Source organism: Saccopteryx leptura, chromosome 3 (assembly GCF_036850995.1).
Source record: "Saccopteryx leptura isolate mSacLep1 chromosome 3, mSacLep1_pri_phased_curated, whole genome shotgun sequence".
NCBI classification, from domain to species: domain Eukaryota; kingdom Metazoa; phylum Chordata; class Mammalia; order Chiroptera; family Emballonuridae; genus Saccopteryx; species Saccopteryx leptura.
The window spans coordinates 81,339,766-81,355,150 of NC_089505.1; the positions used below are offsets into that span (position 1 = coordinate 81,339,766).

At 46.2% G+C, this 15,385-nt stretch overlaps 1 protein-coding gene across 1 annotated transcript; it reads left to right on the plus strand.

Moving 5' to 3' along the window:
• Window positions 1–1,778: 1,778 nt before the first annotated feature.
• Window positions 1,779–13,362, plus strand: ZNF667 (zinc finger protein 667). The gene is given in 5 exon segments (XM_066372612.1): window positions 1,779–1,811; window positions 3,868–3,994; window positions 7,562–7,654; window positions 11,796–12,965; window positions 12,968–13,362. Coding segments are annotated over 5 exon segments (1,818 nt in total).
• Window positions 13,363–15,385: the final 2,023 nt, after the last annotated feature.

Below are 15,385 nucleotides of genomic sequence, written 5' to 3' on the forward strand. Positions count from 1 at the left end.
AATGCCAGAAACCGGGTTGCTGGGTCAAGGAGTCTGAGCACCTTCAGACGTGGAGCAGTGGCCGAATCGCCCTCCTTTGAGGCAGTGCTGCTTTCTCTCAAGCCAACACCGAATGAGCACTCAACCAAAGCCTTTGAGTGCTTGCTCCCAGTCTGCCTCTGCTTTGGGGGGCTTGGTTTATACTGACTCAAAAAAGTAAAAGGATGGCCCTGGCCAGTTGGCTCAGCAGTAGTGTTGGCCCGGTGTGTGGAAGTCCCAGGTTCGATTCCTGGCCAGGGCACACAGGAGAAGTGACCATTTGCTTCTCTACCCTTCCCTCTCTACTTTCTCTCTCTCTCTTTCCCTCCCACAGCCAAGGCTCCACTGGAGCAAAGTTGGCCCCGACACTGAGGATGGCTCCATGGCCTCTGCTTCAGGTGCTAGAATGGCTCCCATGAAATGGAGCAATGCCCCAGATGGGCAGAGCATCACCCCCTGGTGAGCATGCTGCATGGATCCTGGCCAGGCACATGCGGAGTCTGTCTGTCTGCCTCCCATCTTCTAACTTCGGAAAAATACAAAAAAATAAAATAAAGTGACACAACTACTAGTTAATGCTGCTCTTCTTTCTCCCTTCCTGCTCTCTTTCTCTCTCTCGCAAAAAAATAAAGAAAAAACTAAAGTAATCATTAAAGTTAATTTTGATAATACATTTTATTTTATTACAGAGACAAAGAGAGAGTCACAGTGAGGGATAGACAGGGACAGACAGACAGGAACGGAGAGATGAGAAGCATCAATCATTAGTTTTTCATTGCGCATTGTGACACCTTAGTTGTTCATTGATTGCTTTCTCATATGTGCCTTGACCGTGGGCCTTCAGCAGACTGAATAACCCCTTGCTCGAGCCAGCGACCTTGGGTCCAAGCTGGCGAGCTTTTTGCTCAAGCCAGATGAGCCCACGCTCAAACTGGCAACCTCCGGGTCTCGAACCTGGGTCTTCCATATCCCAGTCTGACGCTCTGTCCACTGCGCCACCGCCTGGTCAGGCTTCATAATACATTTTATTTAACTCAATGAATGTGAAACATTACAGTTTCGGCTTCTACTTCAAGCCAGAGACCTTTGGGCTCAAGCCAGCAACCATGGGGTCATGTCTATGATCCCACGCTCAAGCCCGCGACCCCGCTCCCAAGCCAACGAGCCTGTGCTCAAGCTGGCATCCCCAGAATCTCGAACCTGGGTCCTCCACGTCCCAGTCCGGCGCTCCATCCACTGCGCCACTGCCTGGTCAGACCTTTTTTTCTCTGTATCATAACGATCTCAGTTAACACTGTTCCGTGTAAACTTATCTCCCCTGCTGGAGTGCGGTGCGCCGGGAGCTGGACTTACCCGCTCTAACCCACTACTGTCCCCCAGCACCCAGGACAGCGCCCGGCACCCAGTCGGCGCTCCGTGCGCACTTGTCAAGTGGATGCACCAGCGTCCCGGCAATTGCCTTCTGATCCAGGGCCTTCTGTGATCGTAGCAGCAGGTAGCATTGGCTGTGTGGCCCCTCCCTGCCCAGGAAAAGGAGCAGGAATGTTCCAGATGATATTCTGACCCCCTCCCCCTCTGTGTGTCTGCATGTATGCAAGCACGTGTATGTCCAGGGGCTGGGGCTCTGGGGTTCTTACCCTAAAGACTCCAGGATCCCACTCCCAGAATGCCAGTCAGCCTCCTGACTTCTTTCCCCCCACAACATCCCCTTCCTAGCGCGCTGCGCTCCCCACATGCGACCTTTCAACCCGGAGGAAGCGATGCCTGCCGAGGGAGAGAAGTCCAGGGCCAAGGTAAGCGACCATTCCTCTTCCTTCACGAACGTTCCATCTTGTAAGACTCGGACCATTTGCGTAAGACTCGGACCATTTGCGTAAGACTCGGACCATTTGCTCTCTCTTCACGGATACTTCCTGCGCAACAGAAACTCAACCGGGGCCCAGGGCCCCTGGGTCCCTCCCCTGGCCGCTGAGGGTAGGAGCATGAGAAGGCCCCCCTCTCCTGTTTCTCAGCATGCGCATGACCTCCCCCCTGTTCGTGCAGCACCTCGAGGGGCTCTGCCCGCCTGGGGAGAAAGCCCCCCACCTCGAGAGACAATGACAGCTGCTGCTTTGTCGCTGTGGAGACGCACACCCGGTTGAGGCCTGAGGTGGCAGGGGGGACCCTGTGCTGCGCCCCGGAGCTGATCTCCTGATGTCGCTCCGTTTCTGCTTGTGCACCCCGTTTTATGAGGAGGGATCCTCTCCAACTTGAGTGACTGCTCAATTGACTTTGTGGCAACCTGGCCATGGAGTGGTAATGTCAGCCTTCTGCGATGAGACATGCCTGCTCCTGGTGTTTTTTGACCTGTTCACACATGCCGACTAGTGAAAACAGGAGAATTCTTTCTGGGACCGCCAAGGCAGAAATTGCCCTGACATAAGTGACTAAAGCCATTGTGTCTGTATTCATCATACAGCGTCAGGGTGGTGAACTCTTTCGCAGCACAAAATGTCTGGGTGCACCAGTTCATGGGCTGGCGGTTAAAAACATGACTCTAGTCTAGACCATCAAGTTATTTTCTCCAACATGCATATTTTTGTATTTTTCTGAAGTGAGAGGTGGGGAGGCAAAGAGACAGACTCCCACATGCACCCTACCAGGATCCACCTAGCATGCCCACCAGGGGCAATACTCTGCCCATCTGGGGCGTTGTTCTGTTGCAACCAGAGCCATTCTAGCGCCTGAGGTGGAGGCCATGGAGCCATCCTCAGCACCCGGGCCAACTTTGCTCCAATGGAGCCTTGGCTGTGGGAGGGGAAGAGAGAGACAGAGAGGAAGGAGAGGGGGAGGGGTGGAGAAGCAGATGGGCACTTCTACTGTGTGCCGTGACCGGAAGTCAAACCCGGGACTTCCACACGCTGAGCCAATGCTCTACCACTGAGCCAACCAGCCGAGGTCCAACATGCATTTTGAAGTTAATTTCTCATAACAAACAGCTTCGTCCTCTGAGTCATGTGTGGTCACTCCCTGTTACTGTCACAACGTAACTTGGCCAAGTTATCATCCGGGTTGGAGCTCCAGCATGGCATGACTTAGCTGGGGCCTCTGGTTTGGGTCTCACAAGGCTCAAATTGAGGTGTTGGCCTGTGTCACCTTCATTCATTCCTGCTCCTGTTTTTCATTTGGCCCCATCCTCTTCCATCTTCACATCCAGCTCATGCCTCCGATCTCCTCAATTTCCCTTTCTCTCCTCTTCTGCCCACCAGCTGGAGAAGTGTCTGCTCTTATGGAATCCTCTGGTCCCTGCAGGCCCACCTAGAAATTTTCAACAAGCTCCCTGTTCCAAGGTCCACAGATTAGCAAAACCTTTGATGACATCTGCAAAGAGCCATTTGCTACGTGGGTTCTATTCATGGGCCCTGTGAGTGAGCAGGTCCTTGGAGGATGCGGCATGGGGGACCCAGTTCCTCTATTCAGGAGCTTCAAGAATGTCAGCAGGTCCCCTTACCTCACGGTCGTCTATCACAGCGCTAGGATCCTGTCAACGGGGTCCCGGTCCCTGCTCACATGAGCACTGAATGGACCAGTACACACAGGTGCTTAGGAAAATGCCTGAGGCTCTGTCAGCACCCAGTAAGTCCCAGTCAATATGCTTTTCATATAACACAGTCTTGAAGATCATGTCGCCCTGCGTTTTATTTATGTTAGTACCCCCCTTCCCCTTTTGGCCCCAGAGCACCAGATGTTTCCTGAGGACATTCCTGGCAGCTTGTTTGTCCCGTGTGTGAGGGGACAAGTCCACTCTGTGCTCCAGCAGTGTGGAAACATGAGCCTACTGTGACTGGAGGTGCGATTCTCCCGTTTCAGGCACTGGTGACGTTCGGGGATGTGGCCTTCTACTTCTCCCAGGAGGAGTGGGAGTGACTGAGCCCCACGCAGCAGAATCTGTACAAAAAGGTCATGTTGGAGAATGACCGGCATCTGGTCTTTCTCGGTTCGGCCCTCTCCTTATCCTCCCCTGACAGCAGGCCCTTTGAGGGGATGGGAATCAGTCTGGGCAGGAAGACAGAAGCCACTCCAGTTTGGATTTTTGTTTTTAACAGTGTTATTGAAATATACACTGCTCAAAAAAAATGAGGGGATATCTCATTGCTTTCTATTCATTTTGAAATATCCCCTAACACTAGTGGCTCACAAAAATTAGGGCATATATCAGGGGTCAGGAACCTGTGGCTCTTTTGATGGCTGCATCTGGCTCGCAGACAAATCTTTAATAAAAAAAAATAATAACGTTAAAAATATAAAACATTCTCATGTATTACAATTCATTCATTTCCTACTGCTCATGTTCATGGTTGCGGGTGGCTGGAGCCAATCACAGCTGTCCTCTGGGACAACACCAAATTTTTATTGGATAATGCATAACGTACATGGGTCGTTGTGAGGTCAGGAAGTAAACTTCCCTCCTCTTAATCAAGTAGTCAGCTCGCTAATTGCAGAAACCCTTTAGATCAAGGGTCTCAAACTCAACTCAGCATGTGGTCCGCAGAGCAAGATCACAGCCATTCGGTGGGCCACACTAGGTCTACAAAAGGCAACTGTTATGCAACACTTTTCTCACTGCAATTGAAAACAAAAAAAAATCAGTACAACATTGTTCGGCGGGCCACATGCGGCCCGCAGGCCGCGAGTTTGAGACCCCTGCTTTAGATGAAGAAGATGGCTAAAAGAAAAAAAGATGAGGAGTATCCTACTTTTCAGCAGGAATGGACAGAGGAATTTGCCTTTGTGGAGAGAGCAGGTTCTGCAGTGTGTCTAATATGCAATGATAAAATTGCATCGACGAAACAGTCAAATATAAAGTGGCACTTCGACACAAGCCATACTACATTTGCATAGAAATATCCAGCGGAGGACAGCAGGAAGAAGACATGTTAAGAGCTACTGTGCAGAGTGCAAGCTAGTCAGCAGCAACTCTGTGTTTAGACCCAACAAGGTGACTGGAATTCGGCTAGCTTTGCTGGTGCTTTAGCAATTGTGAGAAATGGAAAGCCATTCATAGATGAAAAGTATGCCAAAACGTTCGTGCTTGACGTTGCCAATGAACTTTTTGACGACTTTTTGGATAAAGACAAGATAATCAAATGAATAAAAGACATGCCTCTGTAGGCAAGAACTGTTCACAATCGTACCATCATGATGGCAAATCAGATTGAGGCAACACAAGTGAAGGACATAAATGCAATACCATTTTTTTCACTCGCTTTGAATGAGTCAACAGTTGTAAGCCATTTATCCCAGTTCAGCGTGATTGCAAGGTATGCTGTTGGTGACACACTACATGAGGAAAGTCTTGCTGTTTTGCCTATGAAAGAGACAACAAGAGGGGAGGATTTATTCAAGTCTTTCACTGAGTTTGCTAAAGAAAAAAATCTACTGATGGATAAACTTATTTCGGTGTGTACTGATGGTGCTCCGTGCATGGTGGGGAAAAACAGGATTCATAGCGCTTCTTCGTGAACATGAAAAGAGACCCATCCTAAGTTTTCACTGCATCCTACATCAGGAGGCGCTTTGTGCTCAGATGTGTGGCAAGCAGCTTGGTGAGGTGATGCCGCTGGTCATTCAGGTGGTCAACTTTATTGTAGCCTGAGCTTGAAATGATCGCCAGTTTAAAACACTGCTGGATGAAGTTGGGAATAATTATCCTGGTCTGCTTCTGCACAGCAATGTGCGTTGGTTGTTGAGAGGAAAGGTGCTCAGCCGTTTTGCGGCTTGTCTGAGCGAAATCCGGACTTTTCTTGAAATGAAAAACATCGAACATCCTGAGTTAGCTAACCCTGAGTGGCTCCTGAATTTCTACTATCTTGTGGACATGACTGAACATCTGAACCAGCTCAATGTGAAAACGCAAGGCGTTGGAAATACAGTCTTATCCCTTCAACAAGCAGTGTTTGCATTTGAAAACAAGCTGGAACTCTTCATCACCGACATTGAAACAGATCGTTTACTACACTTTGAAAAACTGGGAGAGTTTAAAGATGCATGCACAGCAAGTGACCTTGCTTAACATCTTGATCTCCAGCAGCTAGTGGGCTTCCCATCTAATCTCCCGCAGTCATTCAACGCACACTTTGAAGAATTTCGTGAGCGCATTCGTCTTTTTAAGTTCGTCACCCATCCACACGAGTGTGCAGTGGACAGCGTCAACCTGAGTTACATCACCAGTGTCTCCGTCAGAGATTTTGAGCTACAAGCTGCTGGCCTGAAGGCCTCAGACATGTGGGTGAATAAGTTCAAGTCACTGAATGAAGATTTGGAAAGACTTGAACGACAGCAAGCAGAGTTGGCGAGCAAACACAAGTGGGGAGAAATGAAAAAACTTCAACCCGCGAACCAACTGATTGTCAAAACTTGTAACATGCTTCCCGTCACATACCACACACTGCAGCTTGTGAGTATTGCTGTACTGACAATGTTTGGCTCTACATATGCATGTGAGCAGTCTTTCTCACATCTAAGGAATGTTAAGACCAACCTACGATCACGTTTAATGGATGGAAGTCTCAACGCCTGCATGAAGCTTAACTTCACCACGTATCAACCAGACTACAAAGCCATCAGCAAAACCATGCAGCACCAGAAGTCGCATTAATGGTAAGAAGTACTTTATTCAGCATTGGTTAGCAATAGCATAACAACATTATTAAAAAGAATTCAGAGATTTATTGTACTTTAAAAGTGTTGGTCTTACATAAAATGCACACAATTACTTGTATTTAGTGTTAAACATATTGTATGGTTTTCACGGAATTATATATATATATATATTTATATATATATTTATATATATTTATTTATTTATTTTGTATTTTTCTGAAGTGAGAAGCAGGGAGGCAGAGAGACAGACTCCCACATGCGCCCAACCGGGATACACCCGGCATGTCCACCAGGGGGCAATGCTCTGTCCATCTGAGGTGTTGCTCTGTTACAGCTAGAACCATTCTAGCGCCTGAGGTGGAGGCCTCAGGTTGGCAGTTTGGTCCTAGTGTCCTCAACACCCGAGCCAACTTTGCTCCAATGGAGCCTTGGCTGTGGGAGGGGATGAGAGAGATTGAGAGGAAGGAGAGAGGAAGAGTAGAGAAGCAGATGGACGCTTCTCTGGGACTTCCACACACCAAGCCGACGCTCTACTGCTGAACCACCAGCCAGGGCCTGTAACTGAATTTTTTAAAAACATTTTTTTATTTATTGAAAGAGAGAGACAGACAGACATTTATTTGTTGTTCTACTTATTTATACATTCATTGGTTGATTTCTCGTATGTGCCCTGACCAGGGATTGAACCCACAACCTTGGCGTGTCGGGGACGACGGTCTCACCAGCTAAGTGACTTAGCCAGGTCTGCCACTGAATTTCCTTGCTGCTCATTCTCTACCTGCCGTCAAGTCCCACACACTCCCTCTGTGCCGATCAATCCCCCTGGCCGTTGACACAAGGCTGGGCTTTCCACCTTGTGCCGTCCACATCATGCTCAATTCCAACGTGTTGCTCTCTGCAGAACTTTCCTGTCAGAGGCCTAATGTGATCACCCTGTTGGAGAAACAGAAAGCACCCTGGACGGTGGAACCGGCAAGAGGCCACGGGGGCCCGGGTGAGTGACAGGACCAGGGCTTAGAAGTTGGCAGTTTGGTCCTAGTGTGAAAGCACTCTCCATCTGTGAGAGGGAAACCCCTGGGAGATAGCACTCAAGAGCCACTTTTCCACCCGAAAGACCCTAGGCTTGTGTGGAGAATTCAGTTCCCTTTGGTAAGACCCCCACCCCACCACCACCCCCAAAAGAAAATAACCAACTTCCTCTAAGCCCCTTACTGGGTATCAGACACTTCTCAATACAGGTTTCTCCCTACAACGCTGTGCTGTCCGTACCCGGTTCCTAGGAGGAAACAGTACCAGTGTACTTGAGTGACTGTCCCAGGCCTCCCAGCCAGGAGGTGGGGGTTCAAACCCCAGCTTTTAGTCTCACAAGCTCAGGTCTTCCACCCTCATTTCCACCCCCCCCATTTCCCTGCCTCTGCTTCTGTGTTTCCCTTCAGAGAAGGTACATTCTGACTTCTTCCGTGACAACACATACCCACCTGCATCATTTTCTTCATTCCTTAACAAGAATTTAAAATCTTTTCCGTAACTGTTCATTTTAACTTCTCTGGAAGAACTCGTTCTCTTTTCTAATAGATTCCTCTTTGATTCTCTCAAGTGTGTGTGTTTGTTTATACTTCTATGAAGTTTATTCATTGCGGTGCAAAAGTACAGCATGAACTATCCGACCTTAACCATTTTTAAACGTGCAGTGAAGTGTAAGCACATTGTTATGCAGAAGGTCTCTAGGACTTTCTCAATTGCAGTAATGAAAGTAGGTGCCTTCTCAATATTCAATACTGGCCCCCTTTACCTCCCCCAGCCCCTGGTAACCACCCCTCTGCTCTCTCTTGCTGTGATTCTGATTACTGTGGATACTTCATATGAATAGAATCAGACAGCATTTGACTTTTCTGATGAGATTGGGCGCGTTCAGGGTGGTATGGCCGTAGACCATTTGACCTTTTCTGACTGGCTTTGGTTACTCAGTCCTTGAAGCCCAAGGTTGCTAGCTTGAGCAAGAGGTCACTGGCTATGCTGTAGCCTCCCTGGTCAAGGCACATTTGAGAAAGCAATCAATGAACAACAAAGGAGCCACAACAAAGAACTGATGCTTCTCATCTCTCTCCCTCCTGTCTGTCTGTCCCTATCTGTCCCTCTCTCTGTCTCTGTCAAAAAAAAAGTTTACAGGAGGATGTGTATAGCTTATTGCAAATACAGTGTCATTTTATCATATATAGGAGACCTGAGCATCCATGGATTTAGTATCCATGGGGGTCCTGGAACGGATCCCCCAAGGACACTGAGGATGGCTGTACCACGTTTTTAAAAATCCATTCCTCTTTAGATGGACATTTGGGTTGCTTCTACCCCTCAGCTACTGTGAATAATACTGCAATGAATATGTGAGTGCAGCTCTCTCTTTCAGATCCTAATTTCTATTTCTTTGGATATGTACCCAGAAGTGGGATCATGAGAGCAAATGATAGATCTAGTTTTAGTTTTCTGAGAAGGCTCCATACTGTTTTCCACAGTGGCTGCTCTGTTTCTCTTCCTCACCAATGGTGCATGAGGATTCCAATTTCTCATCTTGCCAACAGTTGTTACTTTCTTTCTTTCTTTTTTTATTTTATTTACTTTTTCTTTCTGTATTTTTCTGAAGTGAGAAGCAGGAAGGCAGAGAGACAGACTCCTGCATGTGCCTGGCCGGGATTCACCCAGTATGCCCACTAGGGGGCGATGTTCTGCCCATCTGGGGTGTTGCTCCATTGCAACTGGAGCCATTCTAGTGCCTGAGGCAGAGGCCATGGAGCCATCCTCAGCGCCTGGGCCAACTTTATTCCAATGGAGCCTTGGCTGCAGAAGGGGAAGAAAGAGATAGAGGAAACGGAGAGAGGGAAGAGTGGAGAAGCAGATGGGCACTTCTCCTGTGTGCCCTGGTTGGAAATCAAACCTGGGACTTCCACACGCCGGGCCGATGCTCTACTGCTGAGCCAACTGGCCAGGGCATGGTTTGTGGTTTTTGATCCATGCTGTCAATGTTTTTTAATTGGTGCATTAAGACCATTTACACTGATAGTGATTATTGACATAGTTGATAGATAATATCAGAAATGAATATGGAGTAACCATATTTGTTACTGTTCTCTACTTGTTGCCTTTACTATTGGTTCTTATTTTTGCCTGCCACTCCTTTTCTGCCTTTTTTGGGGTTATTATTTTTTCTATTAAAAAATATTTTTTTCATTTCTCATGATTTTACTTTCTGTCTTTCTTAGCATATCAATTATACTCTTTTTTTAACTTACTTTAGTGAATGTCCTAGGGTTTCCAATATACATTTACAACTAATCCAAACCCGCTTTCAAATAACACTGTACCACTTCATGGGTAGCATGAGTACCTTATAATAACAAAATGAGGCTAATTCCTTCCTTTTGTTCCCAGTATCGTTGCTGTCATTCACTTCCTTTAAGATAAATGCATAAGGGCCCTGGCCGGTTGGCTCAGTGGTAGAGCGTCAGCCTAGTGTGCGGATGTCCTGATCTGATTCCCAGTCAGAGCACACAGGAGAAGTGCCCATCTGCTTCTCCACACCTCCCCATTTTTTCTCTTTCTCGCTTTCTTTTTTTCTCTCTTTCTCCCCCTCCTGTAGCTATGGCTCAATTGTTTAGAGCACATTAGCCCCAGGCACTGAGGATGGCTCCATGGAGTTTCCACATCAGGTGCTAAAAAAGCTCTGCTGCGAACATGACCCCATATGGGCAGAGCATCAGCCCCAGACAGGGGTTGCCAGGTGGATCCTGGTTGGGGTGCATATGAGAATCTGTTTCTCTATCTCCTCTCCTCTCATGTGGAAAAGAAAAAATAAATAAATAAATAAATAAATAAATAAATATATATATATATATATATATATATATATATATATGCATAAGCACACATAATCAAATACGTTGTTGTATTATTATTTTGAACAAACTGTTATCTGTTGGATCAATAAAGAATAAGAAAAATAAGGGGTTTTTTGCGCCCACTTATTTCTTCTTCAGTATTCTCCCTTTCTCTATGTAAATCCCAGTTTCTGATCGATACTATTTTCCTTCTCTTTTGAGAAGGAAACACCTTTTGAACATTTTTTGCAAGGCAGGTCTCCTGGCAACAGATTCCCTCTCAATTTGTCTGATAAAGTCTTATTTCTCTCTCACTTATGAAGGATATTTTTACAGAATACAGAATTTAAGGTTAGTGGTTTCTCTTTTCAGAGGAGAGTTCCCAATGGCTCATGTAAAAATGAGTATATAGTTAAAAGCCCACCATGCCTCAAAAAAATTAATCAGCCTAATGAAATTGAAATTTTACAGTATTATTTTTTTTTCTTAACATCAATTCTGGGAAAATATCAAAAGGGTTAAGGAGTTTTAAATTTCTGATGCTTTTCAAAATCTTTACTACTCTTATCACTATTTTAGCCATTTAAAATGACTATTTTATATTCATAAGGAACATGCACATTTTAGAAAATAACAAAAATTAAATTAAGGGAAATATTACTGCAATCTTTTGTCCCAGAAACACTTTCTGGCCCTAGCAGTTGGCTCAGTGGTGGAGTGCTGTCCCGGCATGTAGATATCCCAGGTTCAGTTCCCGGTCAGGACACACAGGAGAAGCGCCCATCTGCTTCTCCATCCCTCCTCTCACTTTTCTCTCTCTCTCTCTCTCTCTCTTTTCCTCTCATGCAGCCATGGCTCAATTGGAGTAAGTTGGCCCCGGGCACTGAGGATGACTCCATAGCCTCCTCAGATGCTAAGAAAAGCTCAGTTGCTGAGCAACAGAGCAATGCCCCAAAGGGACAGAGCATTGCCCCCCTAGTGGGCTTTCTGGGTAGATTTCAGTCAGGAAGCATGCAGGAGTCTGTCTCTCTGCCTCCCTCCTCTCACTGAATGGAAAAAAATAAAACTACTTTCTATTGAGGTACACAGCTACTATGTATTTTCAACATATAAAATGGGATCATTCTTGCAAAAAGGTTGACAGACTAGTTTTCCCCTTATATTCTAGAAATTTTTCTGTGTTGATTCAATTTAGCTTCTTACATGCCAATTAAAAAAAACAACAACAAGGAAACAAATACTTAATGTGTTGATTTCTTTCAGGCTCCAGGTCTAAATGTGAGACCAAGAATTTACATCCAAATCACTACAACAAATCTGGGCAAAGCATCTATCAGAAACCAGTTTCTGCAGCACGAAAAGGTCCCACGGAAAAGAGAGGCTGGAAGAAAAAGTCACTCCTAATACAACCAAAAAAAGTGCATCCGGGGAAGAAATCTTTCAGATGTAATGACTGTGGGAAGATCTTCAGTCAAAGCTTGTCTCTTAAACTTCATCAGAATTCTCACACTGAAGAGAAGCCTTTTGAATGCAGTAGTTGTAGAAAAGCCTTCAGACAGGTCTCATCTCTTCTTCTTCAGAGGCTTCACAGAGGAAGGGAACACCATGCCCGTGATAAATGCAAGGAAAGCTTCATTCAGAGAACAACCTTTATGCTGCATGAGAAAATTCATGACGGAAAGGAAACCTTTGACTATGGGAAGGCCTTGAGTCAGTGCCCGTCCCTCGGAACACATCAGAAAATTCTCCTTGTTGAGAATGCCCACGGGTGCAGAAGATGTGGGAAAGCTTTCATTCGAAGGTCTTCCCTTTCACTTCATGAGAAAACCCACAATGGGAAGAAAATACATAAATGCAATAAATGTGGGAGAGGCTTCAGTAAGAAAGCAGTCCTCATTGTGCATAAAAGGACTCATACTGGGGAGAAAAGCCATGAGAACGAGAAGGCCTTAAGTCAGTGGAGACGTCACCAGTTCGAGAATCCTTATCAATGTAGAAAATGTGGAAAATCCTTTCATAGGATTTCATCCATTATGTTTCATCAGAGGATTCATGCCCCGGAGAAATCCTACAAATTTGCTAAGTGTGAGAAGGTCATCAGACGGATTTCAACCCTTACTCTGCATCTAAAAATTCATAACAGAGAACAACTGTACAGATGCAGCAAATGTGAGAAGGCCTGTACTCGGCATGCATCCCTTATTCAACACCAGAAAGTTCACACGAGGAAAAAGAAACGGTTTGCATGCAAGGACTGTGAGAAGATGTTTTCTGAAACAGCCAACCTTAAAATACACCAGAACATTCATTCTGAAGAGAAACCTTTCAAATGCGATCAGTATAGTAAAGTTTTCAGCCACCAGTCCTTTCTGATGGAACATCAGAGAATTCACATTGAAGAAAAACCCTATCAGTGCGAGGAATGTAGGAAAGCCTCAGTCACCGAATATCTTTCAGGTGACATAAGAGAACTCATACGGAAGACAGACCCTATGAATGCGGTCAGTGTGGAAAGGCCTTCGGTCAGAGTGTACACCTTATCCACCATGAAAGAATCCACATGGGAGAGAAACCATACACGTGCTGAACATACGGGAAGGCCTTCATTCAACGCACCTCCCTTATTCTCTATGAACGAAGTCATACCGGAGAGAAACCCTATGAATGTAATGAGTGTGGAAAGGCCTTCAGCAGTGGCTCAGACCTTATCTGGCATCAGAGAAGTCATTCTTCAGAGAAACCCTATGAATGTAGTCAATGTGGGAAGTCCTATAGCCGCAGCTCGTCCCTGATTCGACATCAGAATATACATACAGAAGAGAAAACCTAAGGTTGGGCCCTGGCTCAGTGGTAGAGTGTCAACCTGGCGTGTGGAAGTCCCAGGTTTGATTCCCGGCCAGGGCACACAAAAGAAGCATCCATCTGCTTCTCCACCCTTCCCTCTCTCCTTTCTCTCTGTCTCTCTCTTCCCCTCCCACAGCCAAGGCTCTATTGGAGTGAAGTTGGCCCTGGGTGCTGAGGAGGGCTCCATGCCTCTGCCTCAGGTGCTAGAATGGCTCCGATTGAAGTGGAACACCACCTCAGAGGGGCCAAGCATCGCCCCCTGGTGGGCATACCAGGTGGATCCCAGTCGGCACATGCAGGAGTCTGACTCTCTGCCTCCCTGCTTCTCACTTCAGAAAAATACAAAAAATAAAAAGTAAAAAAATAAAGGAAAGGGCACCAGAGAGATTGGCTTTTTCAATCTGCTCGGTCAGGACACAGGAAAAAGACAGCTGTCTACAAGCCAGAAAGCCAACCCTCACCAATATCCAACATGCTGGCACCCCAATCTTAGATTTTCAGCTGAACTAGGAGAAATTCCTTTTGTTTTGTTATGGCAGCTCAAACTGACTAATACATGGGGATAACCCTGGATTTATGTACCAGGCTCTTCTCCTGTGAGCTGTTCACCATTAATAGCTTTTCATCTCTTTCTAGCTTGTGAAAAATCTGTAAGAAGTAAAATTGGAGTTTTTTGTTTGTTTGTTTGTAAACAGGTTATACAGTTGGATGCTTCTGTGTATGTTTTCCCTGTGCTAAAGCTGTATATGAGAACGTCCATATCTTGTTAAGACCACCTCGTGCAATGTATGACCATACAGGTTAGGTCAACTCATCCACCGAGTGACATATATTAATTCCTGTTGCAGTTTATTTTGAAATGGAGGTAACTCATCTTTCTTTTTTTCTTTTCGTATTTTTTTCTAAAGTGAGAAACAGAGCAGAGAGAAGCATGAGCCCAACTGGGATCCACCTGGCATGCCCACCAGGGGGTGATGCTCTGCCCATCTGGGGCATTGCTGTGTGGTGAGTGGAGCTATTCTAGCACTGAAGCGGAGGCCATGTCAGCGCCATGGCCATCCTTAGCGCCTGGGCCAACTTTGCTTCAATGGAGCCTTGGCCATGGGAGGGGAAGAGAAAGAGAGAGAGAGAGAGAGAGAAAGAGAGAGAGAGAGAGAGAGAGAGAGAGAGAAAGGATGGGCGCTTTTCCTGTGTGCCCTGACCGGGAATTGAACCTGGGACTTCCACATGCCAGGCCGATGCTCTACCACTGAGCCAGCCGGCCAGGGCCTAACCCATCTTATTATTCTGTGGACTTCGGACCAAGCTGGTGAGCCCCTTCCTTGCGCAATGAGAATCCCATTGCCCCTTATCCCTGCTTCACTGTCTGGCTGGAAACCTTTTACATGATGAAGTATTAGATAGATGATATACATAGAGACTACACTGACTTGCGTATCTGTTTTAAAGTTGGAAATAACATAGTGTTTGGTTATTACCACCATGTAATTATTCTTCTCTGAAGGAATCCAAGCCCAGCAATGTGTAGAGACCACATTTCCTCCCCTACAGGTCCAAACATGATGATATCAGTACCTACTCAAACAAGACAATTTCTAATATTTCAGTCAAATGGATTTCCCCCTCATATTCTAGTTACTTTCCAAAATCAGGTGTTATTTTACGTGGGCCGGCTTGACACAAGGACCGTGATAGCCGATGTGGCTTCTCTGTTTTTCCCAGAACCGGTCATCACCTTTCCTTTTTCCTCAGGACAAACTTGTATCTTCACCATATTGGTAAAATCCTCAGCTTCCTACTCATTCTGTTTCATGTATCCCATTCCATTCTTCCTAAAGATTTTCTTTTTTGTATTTTTCCAAAGTTAGAAGCAGGGAGGCAGTCAGACAGACTCCCGCATGTATCCGACCAGGATCCACCCAGCATGCCCACCAGGGGGCGATGCTCTGCCCATCTGGGCTATTGCTCTGTTGTAACCGGAGCCATTCTAGCGCCTGAGGCGGAGGCCA